Source organism: Sorex fumeus, unplaced genomic scaffold (assembly GCF_029834395.1).
Source record: "Sorex fumeus unplaced genomic scaffold, SorFum_2.1 ptg000039l, whole genome shotgun sequence".
Lineage (NCBI taxonomy): Eukaryota > Metazoa > Chordata > Mammalia > Eulipotyphla > Soricidae > Sorex > Sorex fumeus.
Window position 1 is genome coordinate 28,272,533 of NW_026606096.1, and position 22,912 is coordinate 28,295,444.

Consider the following 22,912-nt stretch of genomic DNA (forward strand, 5'->3'; position numbering starts at 1 on the left):
GGGTGCCCCTCGCCTTTGTACCATGCACAACTCCTGTGCAAAACTGAAATCTAATGGATTTCCAAGTTCTAAATTCTTCAGTTCTGGCAGATTATCTTCAAAGAAATATACTGGACAGCTGATCCAGTTATATCTGTTGCGAGTATAAACATCACATGCTTATCCAAGCAGTCTGCTGCTGTGATAAACTGGAAAATGAGGGATCGTCAATTATTTTCAATGCAACATAGCACAGCAATCCACACCAACCAGAAGAAAAAAGAAAAATGTTCCACTTGGTCATTTCTATGTATGGGAAAGCATATTTGAAATCTGACAATCACTAAGTATTCAGATCATTTCAATAGTTCATTTTCCTTATGCTTCCTTTTCTGTAACTATATCTTGTTTTTCTTTTTCCAGCAAGATGTATCTCAAATTTGATCATTTTCCTCTTGAATTTCCATGACTACTACCTCTGGCCAATTGTCATCATGCCCGCCCCCCCAACACTTCACTTTTCTCCTATACTGTGTCACTCCAGAGACCCAGGTGTCAGCCAACATCAGTTCAACCTGACTTGACCCCAAACAATGATTTAATCTCTTTTTAGCTTTCTCCTTTCACTCCCTCTTATTTGCTACACACACATATACACATCCTCCACATATTTTCACATATGCACCTTGATTCAAAGAATACTAGAATATTTATCATATGCAAGATAATATTCTATATATGCTGCTGCAAAGTTTTTTCAATAACAGATGATGGGCTTGGGAGATGGTTCAATGAACTGAGCACACTGCTTTGCATGTGGGCCTCTCAGTTCAATCCCCAAAGCCCCAAGCACCACTTGGAGCAAACCCTGAGCCAGTAGTAGACCCTGAGCACCACTGGCTGGGGACCACCCCTCCCCCCCACCCTGAAAAAAATAGTAAAATATAAATGGTCTCTATTCTTATGGCATTCACTTCTTGGTAGGAGGACCTGAGTAACCTCTAAGTATAAAGTGTCACATAAGTAATATTAACCGAGCCTCAAGAGAGGAAGAGGGATAGCTAATGCCTGGCTTGCAGAAGGAGGGGCATGAGGTGGTCGGGGCACTAGAGGATGAGCAAAGCACACGTATGTACAGCTGGTAGAGGAAAGTGTCTTGTGTAGAGACAAGGTCAGAACATAGGCATTCAATCAGAAAGCTGAGAAAATAGATCCACTGGGGAAGTGAGGCAATCACAAGTTTCCTATCAGAATGACAAGCATCCCTGGCTCATGGGTGCTCAACAGGACCAGATGCATTCACACAGACCCTCACCATCATGTCCCAGGGATGTGGCTGCAAGAGAAGCAGCAGCTTCTGTCCAATGGGGCAGGGCAGGACGCCCCATCCCACTTTCCTGTGGAAGCTGTGGCTACACAGCACACTCGTTTTTCCCTCTGCCCACCTTACCATCACAGCCGAGACTGGATGAGCAGGAAAATGGCCATAAGCCTCTGAGATTACATGACATCAATGAGAGCCCCATTCCCAAGCTGATGACATTTCCATTTGAAAGGAGCTTTACAGAATTGACATCACTGTCCACCTATCTTAACAGCCTCACACAAAGAGCAGAGTGGATTTCCTAGCTATAAATAACAACACTCGTCCATCAACCTGAACACTGGGACATGCCACTCCCTGTCAACAACCACCCATGCTGGAGAGCAGACGCACATACTCAGCACAGACCCCCAACCCCAGCACCCAACAATCTGCCCTGCTCGCCTGCCTAGCCCACTATGATGGAGCCTGGAAAGGCAGCAAAGCCTCTGGTGTACGTTCTCTGCCTAGACAGCAAAAACAGCCCCAGAGAGGGGCAACTGCAATTCTCTGAACAACTAGCTTCATGTAACATTCTGAGAGAGAAAAAAGCAATCCAAAGGTATGTTATCTATAAATGTAAAATTCTGTTAAGGACCACTATGCATGTCAATCTAAAGTGAAAACAGTGACTGAAAATAGTCTAATAATTGGGGCAAGGGTGAATATACAGCAGATTGAACCCGGTTCAATCCCCAGTAACTCATATGGTCCCCCAGCCCCTCCATGAGTGCTCCCTGAGCACAGAGTCAGGAGTAAGCCCTGAGCACCGTCAGAATAGCACCCAAAGAAAAATAAAGTAAATAGTCACTATTCAATAAACTGCAGAGCCAGAAGAAGGAGGGCTCATTTGAGAGATTCAGTCAGTGGAGTTCACAGTAATCCAGATGTTGTGATAAGCGCTAGAAACAACCCCTGACATGCAGTGTCTCGTTTACTCTTCACAATAACCCAAATTAAGTGCTGCTCCATGCAGATCGCACAGAGTCACCAGCATGCTGCCGGAGAAGCAACGAAGAGCCAAACCACAAGTCAACGTCTCTGAGGCCTCAGAGCCCACTATCTGGAGTGGAGCTGGACTGCTTTCTCCCAGCTGCATTAAACAAAGATCAGGCATTGACTGACTATATTAGATGGCACACATGAACTTTCAATTTTCAATAAATAATCAAGTTACTTCCAAGTCGAGGCCTCTTAGAACTGTCACTAAAATCTAGATCTTTTTATTAGCTGGTATGTGTCTGGACAGAGCAGCCATGAATTCAGGCTGTCTAGAGCTGACCTGTGGAATGACCCTCTCCGTTCAAGTGTAATAGTGCCCCGGCTTATCCACAGTATATGATGCGACCCATGACAGGAACTTGGAGTGACCTCATTCCACTGCATTATGCACTGATGAAGTGATCCTCACATCTGGCCTCTCTGCTTTCATGGTACTCTTCGGTTTTGAGTCCAGCCACTGACAAGTCAGAATGATAGCATGAGCCAGGCCACTGTCACTCCAGTTCCACAGGCACACCTCAATCTCCAGTACTGAACAAAGACTGCCATACAATACAAGCTCAAGCAGATGCCATGTGCTTTCCTGTCCCACTGAGCTCAGGCATGTGTGAAGCACAGCCAGGGATCCTATAGGAAAGTGCATGCAGTGAAGGAAAAAGAGCACTGGAGCGATAGCACCAGAGAGTAGGGCGTTTGCTGACACGGCCAACCTGAGTTTGATTCCTTTGCCCCTCTTGGAGAGCCTGGCAAGCTACCGAAAGTATCTCGCCCGCACAGCAAAGCCTGGCAAGCTCCCCGTGACGTATTGGATATGCCAAACACAGTAACAACAGGTCTCACAATGGAGACGTTACTGGGCCCGCTCAAGCAAATCGATGAACAATGGGAGGACAGTGACAGTGACAGCTAGATTATCTGGCTTATTCCTCCCAGCATAGCAAGGAACATGCTTCACGTGAGCAAGGCTAGCTCAACATCATCATGGAAGAGGAAGGAGCTGAAGAAATACAGCAAGATCACACCTAGGAGCCTCAAATGACTGACCCAGGGACAAATAAAAGGGGGTTAAAGAACAAACTGTTGAAAAGCATAAAAAGTGTGGGATGGAAAGAGCAAAGTGCTATCCCATCAGGTGACCCCAGGGCCAGTTCTCAGCCACTCAGGCTGGCAGTTCAGAGCCAGCTCCTGAGGATGCGATGTTGCCCGGGCCTTGCAGTGCTGGGGCCCTCCAGGACTGCAGTCGGGATGTGCAGGAGAACCATGAGTGGCTGAGCATGGAACCTGGTCTGGGTGGATGCTAGGCAGGCATCTGCCCTACCCACTGTACTATCTCCTAGACCCTTGTTTAGAGCTCTAAAGAGCTCAAGGGAGATGATGAAAGACTCACTTGAGAACCACCAAATTTGAAAATTCTGATCTGAAGCTCAGAGACCAAGATAGCTCTCTAGTCCCATGCTTTTGAGTCCTTCTTTCTTCCCATTCCCCAACTAAAAGTCACACCCTGATCAATGAATTTGGAAACTAGCCCTGAAATGTCACAGTCAGAAATGTCAGAAAGTAATGGAGATAATGGCAGGGGAGCAAAGAGTATCACCATGTTGGGCAGCCAGAAGGGCTGCCAACCTAGAGAGAGAATGAGGGTACCCACCCTCCTGCCAGGCTGACACCCCCCCCCCCTCCCCGCCAGCTCCTGCCAGCTGCACAGGAAAGGACATCAGGAGAGAAGGCGTGCAGTCATGGATGATTGGCAGGATCTCTGCCAGGGTGACAGTGGAGACTAGAACCAGCAGTACATGGGGGGAGGGGGGGTCTTGTATTGCTCCCATAAACTCAACCACAACCACAGCTCTTTAACACCCATTAATGGGAATCACTTGAAGAAAGTGGTTAATGGCTCTTAGAAACCTTCAGTCACTTGTTTCACAGGGATAAAAGTGAAAAACATCCTGACCTATGGAGTACTTGGCTGGGGCCCCCAGGAACCAAAAGCAGTCCCAGCCCACCCCACCCCTGCGCTCCAACAACAGGACTTACTACAGGGAACTCCCAAGCATACTGCTCAGAATTCCTGCCCTTCCTTCTCTAGTTTCTCCAAAACTTTCATCCATCAGCCCAAGTCAATAAGCCATGAATTACTGTGCTCATAAGACAGAGTGCATGAATATGTATGTGTGTATATGTGTTTGGGAGACAAGAGGGTCAAACAAAAGGGCTCCACGTGGTGGCTCGGAACCCAGCACACAGGCCACGAAGGGAAGGAATTATTCCACCCAGGTAGCTTGTTCAAGCATGGTTTCAAGCACAACAGAGGCAATAGGGGAAATGCTTCTGGTAGATATTTCACTTTTGTTTTTTCCAAGTGCACTTGTATGGAATAATCTGTGGAATGAAACACAGCTGGCTGCTCTTTGCGAAAAAAATCAAAGGTGCAGGCTTCTTTGAGGTCACAGTTATTACTGCGAACGCCCGTGAGCTGCCTGCAGAAAAGGAGAGTGGGTAATTATTTTTCACTCATTCTGGTCCTTTTTCCAGCACACTTGCCTCAAGGTCTCTGCCTCTGGTTCCTGCAGAAAGCCCCAAATTCTGGCCCCATAACTCCACCCTGTAAAAGTCTCCACCTAAAAGTGACAAAATAATTCACAAAACATAGAGTATCTTCATTCACAAGACACCTGACAGAAATCGCAGGATGAAGCCCAAGGAGCACTTTTATGACACTGGAGCTCTCTGGGCCCTACTACCAAGTGCTGGTCTCCATCAGCCTGAACTACATGGAGACGCTCCAGCGAGTTCCAAAGCCATTTTTACGCAGCGGGCACAAAGCTTGCCCTACTTGATGGCTTAATGGTGACTCCTGAGCTGATCCCTACATTCCAGAACATTTCAAAATAAACCTTCACTAAACCTTTCAGCAGGCCACCTTTCTCTACCTGGGACCTTTCTTCCACTACCCTCATCATTGTCAAACCTTTACTGACTTCCCAAAGTAGACAGGAAACCCCCAGGGGGTCCTCAGGACTTAGCAAACTTTTAGTCGAAGGCCAAGTAAATATTCTAGATTTGGTGCGCCCCACGGTCTCTCTCATAGCTCTTTATTCAAACAATCTCTGATATACTTAAATACCACTTACTCATTTATCATGGTGATATAAAAATATTGCAAATAATATAATGCACATCATGATATAATAAACGCAATACAAGATCTTCCATATTCTCCATCTTTAAGTGCGAGGGTCTGTATGTGGAAGCACAGTCACATCACACCCAGCACAGCTGAGGCCCACCCTCTACAGGAAGATAAGCTGCTCCTTCTGAGCCCATTACTGTCCAAAGTGAGGCGTGAGTTCTGCACTCATCAGAGAGAGAGCTGCTTTGAGTTGCCGCATTTGGGGCAGTGTAGGCCTCAGTCACAGATCCCAGACACAGCCCCTCATTACCCAACGTGGTATCATTTGTTCTGTCTGGGATCTCCCTGACAAAAGCACAATGTGACCGACACAAGTGCCATGCCAGACTCTTCTTCACGGGAAAGGGGAGAGCTGCAATGAATGGAGGGTGAGACTCGGTCACCAGTTTTGCAGTAGACACTGAGTGGAGAGCACACAGGTCATTTCCAGATGAGGGAGGCCATGAGGACAGTCTTGGTGTTCTGACTACTCTGACCCAATGACAACGGGTGACAGTGGGTGGCAGAGGGTAATGGTTCCAGCACCCTGAGGGAGGAGAAGCTACCTCTAGCCTGCCGGTCCACACCCGAGATGGACAGGCAGTGTGAGCAAAACATATAGGCTTTGTGTTTCTCCCCCAAGAGGGTGATGGTCACTAACTCCAGAGACAATTGTTACACTCAGCTCCTTGTCCAGCTAACCCTGACCCCAAGACCTCCAGGCTCACGCACAGAGTACCTGCATACCCTGCATAGGATATGAGCTAGGCAAATGTTTCCATCCATCTCTTTTAGCAAACAAGAAAACTGTGGGAATTAGTGGAACTCAGCAAACACACCTTGCAGCCCTTGACCTCCAGAGCTGTGATTGAGCCTGCGCCCCTGCTGTTGATACTTGCTTCTCCTGCCACAGTCTGCTCCCAGCCAAGGCTGAAGGTCTCGGGGTCTAGGAAGGGGAACCCTGGAGACACAGGCCTCCTCAGTTCTCAAAGCAGTGTAGGCCGTTTGCAGTTACCTTCTTCTCCCTCACTCCCTCACTTGGGTCCGGTTTGCACAATGCTCCGACAACTCTCTCAACTCCCTATTTGCTCTCTCACCAGCAACATTTCCTTTATTAAAAGGAAATCTCAGCACCCACCTCTCTGAGAACCCAGATTCACACCACCACACCAATGAATGATTTGCCTTAAACATTTAACTCTGAGGGGGCTGGGAGGACAGTTTAATGGACCAGAGCTCATGCCTGGTATGTGTGGAAGCCCGTGTTCAACACCACTGAGGGGATGAGTAGCATCGCAGGGTTGGGCCACAGCACCAAACCGTCAGACTTACAGTCAGGCCAAGCTACCTTTTTCCAAAGACAATTCAGCCTTGAGCCAAGAATGTGGCTCCGTGGCCGGGCACATGTGTCAGGCCCCAAGTTTGATCCCCAGCACCATTGTGGCAGCAGCAGCAACAATTCAGCTTTGATCACTTAAACAGAGACAACAAAACTAGCTCTTGCTGAATACAGTCTGAACTTTCAAAGTCATGAACAATCAGCTAGGAACAACAGAAGATCTGGATCTATGCCCAGATCCAATTCCTAAAGGACCCAAGCTCAATGGTATCATTTTTACTTTTTCAGTGTAGGGTTTGAACTTCTATCCCTAAAACCATCCTCTCCTAAGTGTCCTAAATAAGCTTCTGACCTCTCATCCAACAGCCTGGGAGCTACATGTCCAGGAATTCAAAACTCTTCATGTTCATAAAAACAGTCCATTGTCTATTTGCCAAGTGACCCAGCAGGTTGGGGTGGGCAGCACCCAAGAATCAAAGACATTATGATTTCTTCCACAAGCATAAAAGTATTAACACAAGTAGGACATAAACAAATAGTTTTAAGATCAATGGGGTTTGCCGGCAAATGAGTTCAGCCAAGGTTAAGTCAGACCAAGATGAACTGTAGACAGTATTTACTCTCAGAACTTCTTGAGTTGGCGGTGTGGATAATGGACTGCAGACACATGACTGAACAGTCCTCAGCTCTTTAGGAAAAACCAGATGTGCCTCTGTTCTACCCAGGAGACTAAACAGGTGCCCACAATGGTCAGGAAGCCCAGAATGATGCACTGTGAGCAAGTCTGTCTCTGCTCTACCTCAGAGAGTTCAAAGCAGGGTTTGAACTCCTATCCCCAATACTGTCCTCTCTTAAGTTTCCAAAATAAGCTTCCAACCCCTCACCCAACAGCCTGGAACTACTAAGTTGCCAAGTGCCCCCCTTACCACCCACAGCCCTCCTGAAATGACTTAAGCTCTGATCAAGAAACACTGGGAAATGCTGATGAGTATCGACCGCGAAATAAGGGGAAAAATTAGAATGAATTTATTAATACTGATGAGACTTGGAAGAGTAGGTTCTCCTCTGCAAATTGTCTTGTGTGGGCATGGGAAAGGGGAAAGTGCAGAGGCTGGGGCTGAGAGAAGGCTCTGAGGAAAGGGTCTCAGGAGACTAGACAAGGTTTCTCTGTCCAGCCAACAAGCCCAGAACATAGTTGGAAAGAGTCACCCCAGGTGAATGAGGACTCTGGGGGTGCTGCTCAGATCCCAGACAGACTCTTGTCTTCATCAGCCATGGCAGGGGGCTGAAGAGAGGCAAGGCTATTTCCCTTCTGTCCTTGTACTGCCTCCTTCCTACACCTTTTCAAGCTCAGTTGTGAGAACAAAACAGAAACAGATGGGTGGGGAGGAATTAAGGAGGATATTACACTCCCAAGTCACTAAACAGTCCTGGGAGAAAGGCTGCAGTGGGTAGAAGGAATTTTAATTAGGGATTGGACATTCAAGTCATATTCAGCACAGCTTGACTTTATTTCTGTTTTTTGTTTTTGGGTCACACCTGGTTGTGCTCAGAGATTATTCCTGGCTCTATGCTCAGGGATCACTCCTGGCGAGGATCAAACCCAGGTAGGCCACACGTAAGACAAGTGCCTTAAACCCTGTACCATCTCTCCAGCCCCATCATGGATGTTTTTTACATATAGTATCTACTAACAAAACTTCAGGACTTGAAAATGCCACCTATTTCATTAGAGGCATTACTGTGAACAGTATCAACTGGCAATTATTCAATATCAGGAAGATCTCTTGGACCAGAAGTCTGTTTGGGGCTTGATCAAATCATTCCATGGGTGAGCTGCTGATACGGCCTCTGAAGGGGCAGTGCTGGGCTACTGAGGCTCCAGCACAAAAAAACTACGTGAGCTCACCCCAATAAGCAGGCACACTGTGGTACAGACAGGACTAGTAACTGCTCTCTCCACTGTGTATTTGTCCACTGTGGGGAAGGGTTACAAAAGCAACAAAGTGACCCACTACGTCTTTACACAATTCTCTGCAGTGGAGCTCATCCTTAGTCATGGGGAAGGAGTTAACCTTCATATCTGCAATATTAACGCGCTAAGTCTAACAATAGAAAGTGTCCTAAACAAATAATAACTGTAATTGTCTTATAAACGTCTTATAATTGTCTAACAAATGACTTGAGAGATTATTTTATATTAACAAACCGATAAAGAAGAGCAGGAGAATAAATGAGGGAGGAAGTTTCAATAAGTGGAGTAGATGGGCAATTACTTTACAAGAATGGTCTTCCCAGCGGAGCCCAGGCCTTTAGCACAGACAACCAATCCCACTCTTAAACACCTGGGCGCTTCCAAACAATGACATGGAGACAAGTAAAGACAAATAAAGGGTTTGAATTCTCAAAGAGAAGGCTCCCATCATTCAAGACATTGAATTTCAAAGAACTTGCTCCCTTTTGCCCATCAACTACTAAAGTAACCTGGAAACATTCATTGTTTTGATGTGTAAGTCATATCCAAGATTAACTCTTGAATCTAGCAGGACCCCAAGGACCAGAGCCAGGCCACATACCCTATACACTTTGGGCCACATGTCCACTGTACTCAAATGGAACTCAATGGGAAGAGACAGTGGCCTGCATGAAGAGCTGCTGCTTGAGACAAGAAATCTCATCAGCATCTCTAGCAAGGTTTCAGAACGGTACTCATCACGTGCACTTGGGTTTCAATGAGGAAAAGGAAATGGAACCTGTGTATGTAGAGAAATGGGCCAAACCACGTATTAGGCTGTTCCTTGTTTCCCTCCTTGTCCAGGGTGAAGTGGGGGCAGGGGCAATTCCAATAACTTGAATAACTGAGCTCTTCTGAACTAAATACTATTTCTCTTTATTTATTGAGAGGTAGAAAAAGTAAGAAAAAAAAAAAGCTCCTTAAAATTATAATTCTAGCCCCATGGATGTCTCCAGAGAACTCACATTGGAAATGCTATCAGTTGATTTATTATATGAAATGAGAGTCTCCTAAGAAATTCAAAGTTGTTCTAATGTGACAGCTAGCCTTTGATGGGACCCTAACTTGGCTTCACTTTCTTCTTTTCTGTCAAAAAATTGTTATAATAAAAAATTATGTTCTACAAGGGAGATGAACCCACAGCCCTTATGTGATCATGGCCCCACTCCAAGTCCATACAAGTCCTGCCATCTCTGTGACAGACACAGTCTCAGGAGATGCTGAAGAGCCATATTGCAGACCATGAACTCAAGTAGGAGTGAGAATGGTGCACAGCTCTCATTAAGACCACCTTCCTTGACATTCATGAAATCCTATTATGACACCAAATGGATACCAGTAGACTGAAATTGTTATAAGTGTTAAGAACTGGGTTTGATCTTGCTAAGGATCAAGTGAGTAATGAGGAAATGAGGAAATGAGGAAAACATGCTAGAATGAAGAAAACAATAAGGCTAAAGTCATGGCTGCATGGGTTCCACCATGATCCCACTCCTCAATTCCCATCAGTTATCCTACAAATGGATGAAATGTTACATCAGCCAGTTACTGACCTTATGGAGAGCAGGAGCCAAGACTGGTACCAAGAACCCATTGTAAATATAATTGACGAGCTGATTTCGAATTAACGGATGAGCAACCTGGGAAAGAAATAGGCCGTCAGGAACGAGACAAAGAGCTGAGTCCTCATGTCTTTTTTAAATCAAACATTTCTGTGTTCTACCTGAGTTCAAAAAGGAAATACAAAGCTTGGACATTTACTCCACAGTTAACGAATAATTAGGACCACAGGCAACATAGGGGGTATGGTACCAGCCTTAAACATGGCCAACCTGGGTCCAGACCTTGAACTACATATGGTCCCCTAAGTGCCACCAAGAGTGATTCCTGAGCACAGCTGGGTGTAGATCCTCTACCCCAAAGTTAAAAAAGAAAAGGAAAGGGAAAAAATTCAAACTGCTTTTTTTTTGGATCACATACTAAAGAAAATATTCAAAAAACCTTTTACAAAAATACCATGGGGTAGCAGAAAACACTGTTATAGTATTAACGATTTCTAGATTTGATTTCCAAAATATATTTAGCAATAGAGAGCCCTTTATGTATATTATTTTTAAAGTAGCATCTTCAGTATTACCCTCAAACAAAAAAAATTCAATTTCAATGTATAATATGAAATACATCATTATCCTATTCTTAACTATGCTGTTATCTCTACTACTTTTCCTTCAAAAAAATAGTAGAGTCAAACAATAAAGTAAAAAGCAATTTCTCTGAAAGTGAAACTAGGTCTTTAAATTAATGATAATCTCTCTCTATATGTGTACATTAGGGGAAAACTAATAGTTCTGTGTTTTTTATTTTCACACACTTTTATAAGAAAATGTTGATAGACTGTAATATTCAAGGAAAAAATAATTTATGATGTAACTTATTTAACTTATATATAAATAAAATTTCCTTTGACTTAGCAATAAAAAAGATATGGGAACTAATTTGCTTACATTTTCTTTCAGAAGCTATTTTTCTATTTGGTAGATAAACAGATTACAACTAACATTTTTCACCTTACACTCACCATAAAGAAAATGTGGATTCTTCATATATCTAATATTAAGGCAATATTTATAATGTTTAGAAGTACCACATTCTTAATGAAAATCCAATACATTTATATATGTATATGTGTGTGTATATATACATATATATTCCTGATATTTACTGAAAATGGTAAAAGAAATCTGAAGGTAAAAATCTAATCAAAAAGCCAAATATACTAGAGTTCAGTCCTACCCCGCCCCCAAACAGGCCAATTTTAAAGCAAATTTAATTTGTGTTGCTAAGAAGATGCTTAACTTCTTCTAAATTCAATTGGGATAACAATATTCTTTATGTACTATGCACCATTAAGCAAAATAAAGTGTTTTCCTTTGTAGACTCCCAAGAAGACCTTGAAGTAAAAGTGGTATAATTTGCAGTACTTAGAAGCCTAAAAATATCTATTTAATGAGTCAGGCACTGAACTTATTTTTGATGGTTAAGTGGATAATCAAAATAGAATTAACACTTTTTTATAAGCAAGATAAAGAAAATCTACTCATTTTTTTCTCAATTAAAACTTCTCTAAAGCTTCTAAACTAATATTTTTTACTCCTTCAAGGGCATCTGAGATACTTGAAGCATCAGTATCCTGTAAAATACTGGCTAAAGCAAGACAGCACTGCTTGGCCACCCTCTGCAGTGCCTGAATTCTGCTCTCGAAGACTGTGACAGCCAGTACCTGGATGACAGCATTGCAGAATTCCAACGAGTTCATGAACTGGACCAAAGGCGGGAGCAGGAGCCAGTCATCCTTCAGGAGGCAGTGCCACTCCTCGCCTTTCTCCTCGAGCTTGGTCGGCAGTGAGGAGTAGAGACCGCTGAGCCCAGTTGCGAGGACCTGAATGAAGAAACAAACGTGATCGACTCACTCCTGACGTGCTTCACCTGCATCTCCCATGACAATGGCCTAAAGCCCGCACTCCAGGTTCTGAGTGTGAAAGGTGTTCAAGATGTCAGCAGGCTAGGAAATGGGAGGTGGGGTGGGGCATAATAAGGAGAGACAGTAGGAAAGGACAACTCAACAGAGGACAGGGCAGTGTCAGAAGCATCTGGCATGTACTGCAAACGTGGTTCCCTTTAGTCTCTGAAGTTGCAGGCATATGTCGGTTGCTTGACAATCTTGACACTTGTCAAGATGAAGAAAACCTGGGTTTGAGAGATGGCTCAATGGGCTGGATGCAAGGTTAGCATGCGGAAGACAGGGTTTGATCCCTAGCCTGGCACTGTCCCCTGATCACTTCCAGGAGCAATCCTCCAAGCACTAACAGCAGCCCTCAGAACTGTTGGGTATAGGTTGAGGAGGAAGAAGAAGAGGTAGAAGGAGGAAAAACCCGATTCCTGCCAACCACAGACTCCCTTTCCCAAGTCTGTGAGAGGTACAAGTTCATTTCTGGTGAACAAGTGTGAAACATGAAAACACAGAGAAAACCACTCAGTGATTGGCGGGAAGCCCTGCACACAAAGGGGGCCTGGACAGAAGGTCTCACGGGCAGCAACCCTGAGTAGCTTTACAAGGGAGATTTCCGCAAATGGGCCAGATGCCTGCATGCTCATATTCCGAAACACGTTCCTGAACATTCTCTTAACTGATCTACACAAAAGAAAGAAAGGAGAAAGAACTAGGGTCACAGTGGGATGTGGCTCTAGTAGTCCAGACAGATAACAGGTGTCTAGGCTAAGATCCTCAATACAAAAATAGGGGGAGACAAAGTGGAGGCTCTCTTGGGAGGTGGCTGTGAGGTGTTCTAATATCCCAGGGCTCCAGGCTTCCCTCCCCCACAACTCCACTCCACAAACCAAGTGGACTTCATTTGAGTCACCCAGCTTGGCTAGTAACCCATTAGGGAAATGGGGGTGTTTTCATGCAGTGGCTTTTAGCCTCTTTTAACCTGTGGACTAGCCATTTGGCACAAAAATTTAACAGGACAAAGGAAAGATGGTAAGTCCCCAGAACCAAGAGAAGTGCAGCATGGAGAACTAGAGGCAGAAGTGGCCTGGTGGGATAAGCAGGCGCCACTCCTACAGGGTTCTGCTGACCACAGTAAAGAGCAAGGGAACCAAAGTGAGAGGCCTAGACATGATGTGTGACGTGACACTCAGCAGTGGCGTACCAAGACAGAGAAGGGGTGGGAGCCACACAGACCAGAGAGGAGAAGGAAAGGGAAGTTGAAATGAATGAAGCCTGACAAAATAATCCTTTGTACTGGTATAAGAAATGAAGTTGGGGGCTGGGGGTGGAGAGAGGGAGGGGAGAGAGAGAGAGAGAGAGAGAGAGAGAGAGAGAGAGAAAGAGAGAGAGAGAGCACTCAGTGGGCTGAGTGCATGCCTAAGCTCAATCCCCAGCACCACATGGTCCCTGGTGCCCTGAGAAATGCCAGGAGTGACTCCTGAGTAGTTCCTGAGCACTGCCAGGTGTGGTCTGAAAATAAAACAGAAGGATCCAAGTCAGGAAGTCTGGATCCAGGCATGCAGAGCTTAGCTAAATTATACACATTCATCTCTTCTTGACCTGTTGTGGCAGCACCTCTGTACCCCCTGTCGGGGTCCACTTGTAGCTCTATAACTTTAACCACTCGCTACCTCTTCCATGCTTCTGCCTCTGACTTGCCGGCTGCACCAGACCATAGCATGGAGCATGGAAGGCCTGTCCAGCTGGAGATCTTGGCTTTCAGATCTCCCCAGAGGGACTATCTCCCCAGAGGACCACACAAAACTCAACAACAGAGCACAGGCCCAACCTGGGGGAGAGAAGTTGAGGGTCTGAGAGAAGAAAATGCAGAAAGATTCATGAGAGGGAGTGGTGTAGAGAGATGGTAGGAACCCATGATGGAGTAGAAAGGGTGGAGAGAAAAATACAGGACCCACTGCACTATGGCAGAAATCAGCAGACTATTGGCATTCCTCTGCTAGTAACCTGTCCATTCACTCAGTTAGAAAAAAAATTACCAAGCACTGACTTTAAGCCAGGCACCATGCTCAGTACAGAAAACTAAACAGTTAACTAAAGAGCACATTTATCTCTTTTTGCAAAATCAGGGCATCTGTGGTCCCAAAAGAGAATGTCCCCTATTTAAAGTATTTAACTCCTTGTCAACACACCCAAACAAATCACTTTAATTCCAGTTTTCAATGTGACCCGAGCGAGTTGCCTATTATAAATTAGAAACCCCTGGCAAGAAAGAACAGAGACCAGAAGTTCTCCTTGAAGGGAAATCTGATCTTGATGCCACATTTTTTTAAATCAATTACATTTGCTAACTCATGCTAAATTAACCACAGAACAAAGGCTCTAATTCTGCATACTCCTGATTCCTTAACCACTTTGAGCCTTTGAAGATGAATTCATAAAGACAGGCTTAATTTGTCTGACTAAAAAGCTGGGAATAAGTATTCAGCATATCAATATAATTACAGCAACATTAATTTTCAAATTACATACATCAGTGACAGTAATTAAAAATAACACATACCTAATATCCACTTTTTTAAGAGTATTGTGGGGAGAGGCATGGCTGAGATGCCAAAGGAGGCTGCCTGTGAGGATAATGCCAGCTGAGCTGCACAGTAATTGCTCCTCCCCTGTTCTGCACACTAGCAAGGGGCACAAGGGCTTGTCTTGCTCTTTCTTCGAATGAGAGAGCAAGGCACACGGAGGAGAGGACGCTGCGGAATGAGACTGCTCCCACAGCTGAAGGAGCAAGGTTCCGTCCCTGGCCATTCAATATTTCAATCCTCCCTTCCAAGGCTTTGCTTGGGGTTTCGATACTTTCACCCAGAGCCCTGCTGTGCTGCAACACTGCCTGTGGGCCCGGCTCGCAGGAGACTGGTGCTGGGGAATTAATGACAAGTCTAGCTAGAAAAGATGCTGAAGACAACAGATATGCGTTGACCTTGAACCATACGGCTCTGACCTTGCACAGGGGCTGTACCACTCTGGGTTCCAGTGCCATGTTCATGGTGTCAACCAGTCATAGATGAGAGCTGGGTGAACCTGTAAATTCAGACCCAAAATGCACAGAGGACCAGCTCCATCAACTGCAAGGAGTCTATTTTTCAGAGGTAGGTGCCCTCTCTGGGGGGTCCACAGAGCTCCAGGGTTAACAGCTGGCACACAAGGGATACAGAGGATGCTGGCACCACAAGGGGAAGGAGAGGCAGAGCTACAGAAGTTGCCTCCAGGTAACTTTATAGCACAACATATTTCCTGTTAAATTTCATTTAACTTAAGAGCAACAAAATAAAAGACAAAATGTTCATTCACTATATTAGTTCTTTTGGGATCCTGACCATAAAAGAAGTCACTGTGAACTATTATGTTTCTTTCCAATATAGCATTAATCTGACATTTTCCTTTATCTTCTCAAGAGGATCTAGAAATATACAAGCAACAAACATTGTACTTGGGTAACATGGGGTTACAGGTCAATTATACCCTGATGTGGGGGACTATCTCTCCCAGCAGTGTTTGGAGCTAACCCCTGGCTCAGCGATCATCCTGGCAGTGCTTGGGAGAGCAACCGCAGTGCTGGGGATCAAATGAGGTATTGCTGCAGGCAAGGAAAGCACTTTAACCCCTGTACCTCTCCACACCACCCCAATTTTTTTTAAGGAGCCTTATAGGAACATCACCACATAAAGTCATGAGATGAAAATGAGTCCAAAAGCAAACTTCCTGCTGCCCCACCAGTGAGTGAGGCCTTGGAGCTGTCGACACTGGGGGTTTTTAGTGGCAGATCCAAATGGTTGGCCATTTTATAGGCAGTGCTTCAGCTCTCTATGCTTCCATTTCTTCAGTGACTGGTTGCAAGGATTAAAGAAAAGAGTGAACCCGTGATGGCCCAGCCAGGCTTCCCAGGGAGGGAAAAAATAGCATAGGCACCGAGCACTGCAAACAACTCAGGAGAGGTCTGGCTGTACCTTTCAACATCCAATGGTAGCCAGTTAATTTTAGCAAAAACAAAGGCTCTCGAACAGATGGCTTTAGTCTGAAGCTAGCAACAGAACACCTGGTGGGGACCATTTGATACAACTTACCAAAATAAAAAGCCTCATAAATTTTGGATATGGGATAAATAATTTTCTACCAGCGGCAGTGTGCTTAAAAGTTGTATATTTCCATCTGCATTTCTCAATGCATGGATGGGCTGCTTTCCTCTCTGGTCACTATGTGACATGTGACAAGGACTTGGTGGTCTTCAATCTTTGGTCAAAAACCACAAACAAATATCAGAGATGGGAGAGAAAATACTGGGATTAAAGGTGCTTGCCTTGCACTTGGTAAACTCCAGTTCATTCCCACAGGCCCCCAGAGCGTGGTCAGAGTAAGCACAGAATGAGAGGTAAGCCCTGAGCACTGGCAGATACGGCCTGAAAACAACGAAAACAAAATAAATAGAAAGAAGATAGGGTCAGTCAGTCTCTACATGATTTCTGGCACCGAACTGTCCCCCCATCCCATCCCAGAGCATTGTTCTGCTTTTTCCCCTGGGAAAGTTCATCCTGAGATAGAACTAGCAGGCACTTCCTCCAACTATAGTCAAAGTTTTCCAAAGTGGTCCAGTTTCCTGATGGAGTCATTACTCTTCCAAAAGTCTGATGCTAACATACTTTGACAATCATACCAATTAGAGAAAGCTTTTTGTCAATTGTGGTCCTTAGCCGGATGGTTAATAGAGTATGCTTTTTATCTTCAACATAAAGAAACCTTTTTTAAATTATGTTGTCAGATGTAATTATAGAAAATGGGGGACAAATGAGATTATGGGATCTATCCTGAGGGGCAACTTAACACAATGAAGCTCTGTGTTCTATTCTAACAAATAAGGTCAGCTGGAGAGGTGGTTTTTCCCTCTCGTTTTAATGAACTGTATTGAGTTTTCAAACACGTCTCTATAAAAGCTACAATTACTCAGTGAAATCTGTTTATCGTAAGTGAAAATCTCAACACTAAAAACATGTTCTAGTCTCATCCTAGTATATTTAAATATGAAAATTATAAATGTACAAAACAATAGAAAACCATCCCCACATTTAACAGATATTAATATGTTGCCATAACTTTTTCCAGATGTTCTTCATTTTCTCAAAAATATAAAACTTTACAAATAGAGTTAAGTCATGCTATAATCCCATTATATTCCTCATCCTTTTATCCACAAACTAGTTCATATGACTTTAGTTCACATTCCTGTGCCTAAGTTTACATTCACTATATACATGTGTATTTAAAATTCAGATTTTAGCTTTATGCAAATATATTATGTAACCTTGTTTTACTCTTCCTACACACTTTAAGACTTACTAAACTTCACCTTTATACATGCAGTTACACCTGATTCATTCTGTTTTGAATACTAAGCAGTAATCCACTGATGCAGGATTAAACCCACTTAATTTATCTTTCCCCTTAATGCATTTCTATTTTTTATCTTCCTCAAATCTCCATTCTATTGAATACTTTTGGACATGCATCCTTGTAAATATCAACAACCCACTTGCTGTTTTCAGATGTCTGAAGTTAGTCACATTGAAGAGAATAATCTAGTATCTCCTTGTGAGTTCAATTTGCATTTCCCTGATTTAAAAAACAGATTATATTTTATGTTTATTGGCTTTTGGTTTATTCTTGGAGCTCTCTTCATAGTCTTCGCCACTTTTCTAAGAAGTTTTTTTCACTGTTTCCTTATTTGTAGTATTACAACTTTAAAAAATATTTTAAACATTTATTTGTCATTTTTTGTGTTAAATTTTATGTTGCAAAGATTTGTAATGTGTTATTATTCTTAATTCCAATTTTTGGTTTATTGTAAATGCAAGACAATCCCCTTAGCCACTGTACTACCTCTCTGGCCCTCACATATTTTTCTATATATTCCAGATGCCTCAGGATTGTGTTGTTTCTGTAAATGGCATTTTTTAAATTGTCTTTGGCATAATGATTAGATGAACCATCTGGATATTTTGATCACTTGTTTCAATACTTGTGTTACTTCTTTACCAAGAGAACAACCCAAAACAATTCAAATAAGCCAAAGCGCAAACTGGGTAGAATTTCCTCATGAAACTATTCCTATCCATAACATTATACATACTCATCTTTTCATCCTCATTCCTGCCACTCCCTTCTCTACACACAAATGTGTCTTCCTACTATCTTCCTACTATACCTCAGCATCTCCCAAATTTACCCACCTACACAGATTACATTTCTAAAACAACACTAAATATACTGTGTTCTTGACCATATTTCAAGAGCTCTCCAAATGGATGCAGCAATCCTATCGGGCAGAATGATGTTCCCCCACCCCAACCCCTCCAACCTGAGAAGTCTCTCTACACCCTAATCCTTCAACCTGCAAACACATTAGGTGACATGTCAAAGGGGAATGAATAAAGGCTCCGGCAGGAATTCAGGTTACCAAACAGTGGATCTTTAAATAAGGGAGATTAGCCTGGATGATCCAGTAAACCCACTGCAATCACAAGGACCCATAAAAGTGAAGACCAGGAGGTATAATTACAGAAGTTAGAACAGTACTGGACAATGGACTGTGAAACCATAGGAAAGAGGCCAAGAGACAAGAAAGGCGGACCATCCTCAGAGGCTAGAAAAGGCAAGGAAAAGACCCAAAGCCTCCATAAAGAGACACAGCCCTGGCCAACATCTTAGCCTAGTGGGACTTATCGGACTCTGAACCTATAGTAAGATACTACTACCAATAAGACAATAAATATGGGGAGTCTAAAGCACTAGCAGGATTTTTTGTTTTGTTTTGTTTTGGCTAATTTATTATAAGAGCCCTAGAAAACTAATACCAATAATATATTTGAGAGATGTTTGGAATCAGGGTGAGAAGTTCCATTTTTGCCCAAGATATAGTCTTTAAAAACAGCTTGTAAGGAACTATGCATAGATAAATGAAATAAGGGAGATTTAATATGCTGGAACACATGAACAGAATCACTTTTTTACTTCCCAGAATCACTTTTTTACTTCCCATTTGACTATCAATCTTGGCACAATTTCTTCTATCAGTGGAAGAACCCAAGAGACACTCATAGTAACCCGAACTTCTTAATTGAAATTCTATTTTTCAAAGCTTTTACTCAAATATTCACCGGACATTAAAAAATCCTGGTTCTTTAAGTAAAAATAAATATACAGCGGCATAAAGATTATTGCTTTTGAATGTCAGAGAAAACTTCAGTATGTTATTTACTATGGTTATGATTCTCCAGTGTGCAAAACTGATATAAAACAAGTGGGCATGAACTTCCATAGTCACTCAGGGTCTCTATGACAACCAAAGCAATCCTACATACACTTTTAGATACTTCTAGATGCCCTCAGCCCGGTCAAGACCCACCCACATGGTGTTAATTAACAATAAATCTTCTTAGCGTGACTTGCCTGGCCTGTCCCAATAAAACTCACTAATTGTCTTATACACTACTCAAGCAGAATCAGGAATATCAGAGCCAATTTAATTTATAAATATAATAAAGTAGCTTTGAAAATAAAATCACAGATAATTGAAATAAACTAGAAATGTCCACTGAGTTGGTAAATAAAATAGTTGTCCAACTTATCTTTCAATCTATAAGAAATATCTATAAATTTGTCAGGTAGGGAGCAAGATTGGGGTCACACCTGGCAATGCACAGGAGTTACTCCTGTCTCTGCACTCAAGGATGACTCTTGGAGAGGTTAGGTTAGGGAACATGTGGGATGGCGGGGATCAAACTCTAGTCAGCCTTACCAACTGTAATATCTCTCTGGCTCCTAAATCTGTCATTTAAATCTCACTTCCAAAAGCAGTACTAACACCAAAAAATAATCAGAGCCCTAAACCATTTTGTTTTGTTTATTTGGGGGCCACACCCAACAGTGTTCATGGCTTACTCATGGCTCTGCACTCAGGGATCACTCCCTGGTGGGGCCTGGGGGGGCCACGTGTGGTGCTGGGGATCAAACCTCAGACATAGAATGCAAGCACTCTATCCACTGTATTGTCTCCCCAGTCCCTAAAGCAACTGAAGAGTCCCTGAGAGTTCCCATGGTTTTCTGGAGCTGTGACTGAGGCTGGGTTAGTTCAACACCTGCAAAGCACCTCCCACTTTATTTTTCACCATACCAATGATTAAAAACTAAACAGAGTTGAGTGCTTCTTACTATCTCAAATCATAAATATGTATTTTTTAGATAAAGTCCGTGCTGCGGGTCGACAATTACGGTCATTATCTTGCTGAGAAACAAATTAATTTGGAAAACCAGCTGTGAGGGGTCTCCCCACATGCCATGATTCATTGGCTCAAAATCAACCTGTAAAGCTAATAACAAAGAAAGTGCAGATTTTATCAATGATTCAAGATGTGCTCTTAAAAAAATAAAAACACCTAAAACAGTTCTAAACAAACAGAAAGAAACCAAGAATTGGAAACACCTAAAGTTTCCTCCATTGGCACTACTCAGCCTAAAAGTACTTCAACTTAGAACCTCTGCTCCAGTCCCAAAGACTTCCTTTAAACATCTTTACACTGAATTTACAAGATACAATTCACTGAGCTGGAGCAATGGCACAGCGGGTAAGGCGTTTGCCTTGCATGCGGCCAACATGGCCAACCCAAATTCCATTCCTCCAACCCTCTCGGAGAACCCAGCAAACTACTGAGATTATCTCACCCACACGGCAAAGCCTGGCAAGCTACCCATGACATATTCGATATGCCAAACACAGTAACGAATCTCACAATATTACTGGGCCCGCTTGAGCAAATAGATGAACAACAGGAGGACAGTGACAGTGACAGTGACAACTCACTGAAAAGAAAGAAGAGAAAGTATGGATCAGGCTGGAGAGTCAGTTTAGGGGTTAATGCACTTGCTTTGCATGCAGTTAACCCGAACCCTATCTCTGATCCCCTGAGCACTCCCCTTACTTAGAAGCAAACCTTGAGCAGTCCTGGGTGTGGCCCCTAAGATTCCTAAGATTCCCAGATTTCTTTTAGAAAAAAAAAATTTAAGTGAAAAGAACTAAGAAAAGCACAGGAGAAGAGAAGAGGGGTGGGTGCGAAACAAGACAAGGAGAGGGACTTACTGGACAGAAGTAAGTGTTTTCCACGATGTGATGAGCCACCACAGTGTTCTCTGCCGAGAGAGACATGATAAAGAGCAAAGCGTCCCGGGCCTGCTGGCCGACAGTCCCCTCTCGGTGAATGAAGGGAATCAGAAGGGAAAAGATGAGGAAGTTGGCTGCCCCTTGGTCCTCGCTAGTGTGGAAGAAGAGTTCCAGAATGGATGGATCTTTGGCAAGGATGGAACAGAGCTGGTTGAGCAGGACAACCAACTTTCCCTCCACGTTGGGGGTGGTGGTCCCAGAGCAAGAGCTCAGCAACATCATCAGGGGCTTCAGAATGGGTTTGTGGTGTAACAGAGGCTGATGGGACTGGGTGACCAGCATCTCATACATCTTCAGCTGCTCGATTTTAGTCTCATCAGTAAACTCCCGCCTCAGGCTCCAAAGGAAGAGTTTCTCCATGATGTTCTCAGAGACCACAAACTCCAGAATCGGCCCCATGGCAGCATCCTTGGCTTGCTCTTCGATAAGCAGGAAGAGCATGTGCTCGACGTAATTCTGCACAGCACTGGCCTCATCGGGAGGGATGGAGCCGTATTTAGCCTGGGTGTTCTTCAAGGGGTCGTGCTTCTCTAAGATTTTCACAACCTAGAACCAAACCAAACACGAGTCACCCAGCTTGTACCAAATTGCCACGGGAGAAGCTGGAACCATGGGAGATAAATGTCAGCGTCTTTTGTGTTCCTCATAAGAATAAAATGAAGGGGCTAACTCAATACCTCTATTGCAAACCACAACACCCAAAAGGAGAGAGATAACAAAAGGGAATGCCCTGCCACAGCGGCAGGGTGGAGGGGGAGGGGGAAGGGGTAGGAGTGGTGGGAGGGACACTGGGATCATTGGTGGTGGAGAATGGGCACTGGGGGTTGGATGGGTACTCCATCATTGTATGACTGAAATGCAAACACGGAAGTTTGTCAGTATGTAACTGTACTTCACAGTGATTCATTATAAAAAAATTTTTTTTTAAAAAGTGAAAATCAATTGTTACCTTTAAATAGCCAAACAATTATGAGTAAAACTGATGGGCACACAGAGTTTCCATTATTTGATTATCTCCAAGTTAGGAAATTATTTCATTAAAAGTCCCTGATACTAATTTAGTGTAATTTTTACTGTGGGGGGAAATGTCTTTCATTGTCTAAATAAAGGACCTAGAGGTTTGGTTAAAAAAAATTTTTTTTAAAACTGAGGGGCTAGCCTAAAGAAAGATTCAGGTGCTGCTTGTTTGTGATCATTATGCATTTTGACAACCGGAAAGTCAAAGACTGTGGTATGAAGCTACCTGCATTCTTGGGTCTGTTATTCT

At 43.6% G+C, this 22,912-nt stretch overlaps 1 protein-coding gene across 1 annotated transcript in view; it reads right to left on the reverse strand.

Moving 5' to 3' along the window:
• The window catches only part of FHIP1A (FHF complex subunit HOOK interacting protein 1A), a 212,394-nt gene that overhangs the window by 47,638 nt on the left and 141,844 nt on the right, over nt 1-22,912 (reverse strand). The window contains exons 5-7 of the mRNA XM_056119088.1: nt 21,565-22,191; nt 12,147-12,305; nt 10,420-10,506 (exon numbers count right to left, since the gene is read on the reverse strand). Of these exons, the coding sequence (XP_055975063.1) occupies nt 10,420-10,506; nt 12,147-12,305; nt 21,565-22,191 (873 nt within the window). The remainder of the gene's footprint in view (nt 1-10,419; nt 10,507-12,146; nt 12,306-21,564; nt 22,192-22,912) is intronic.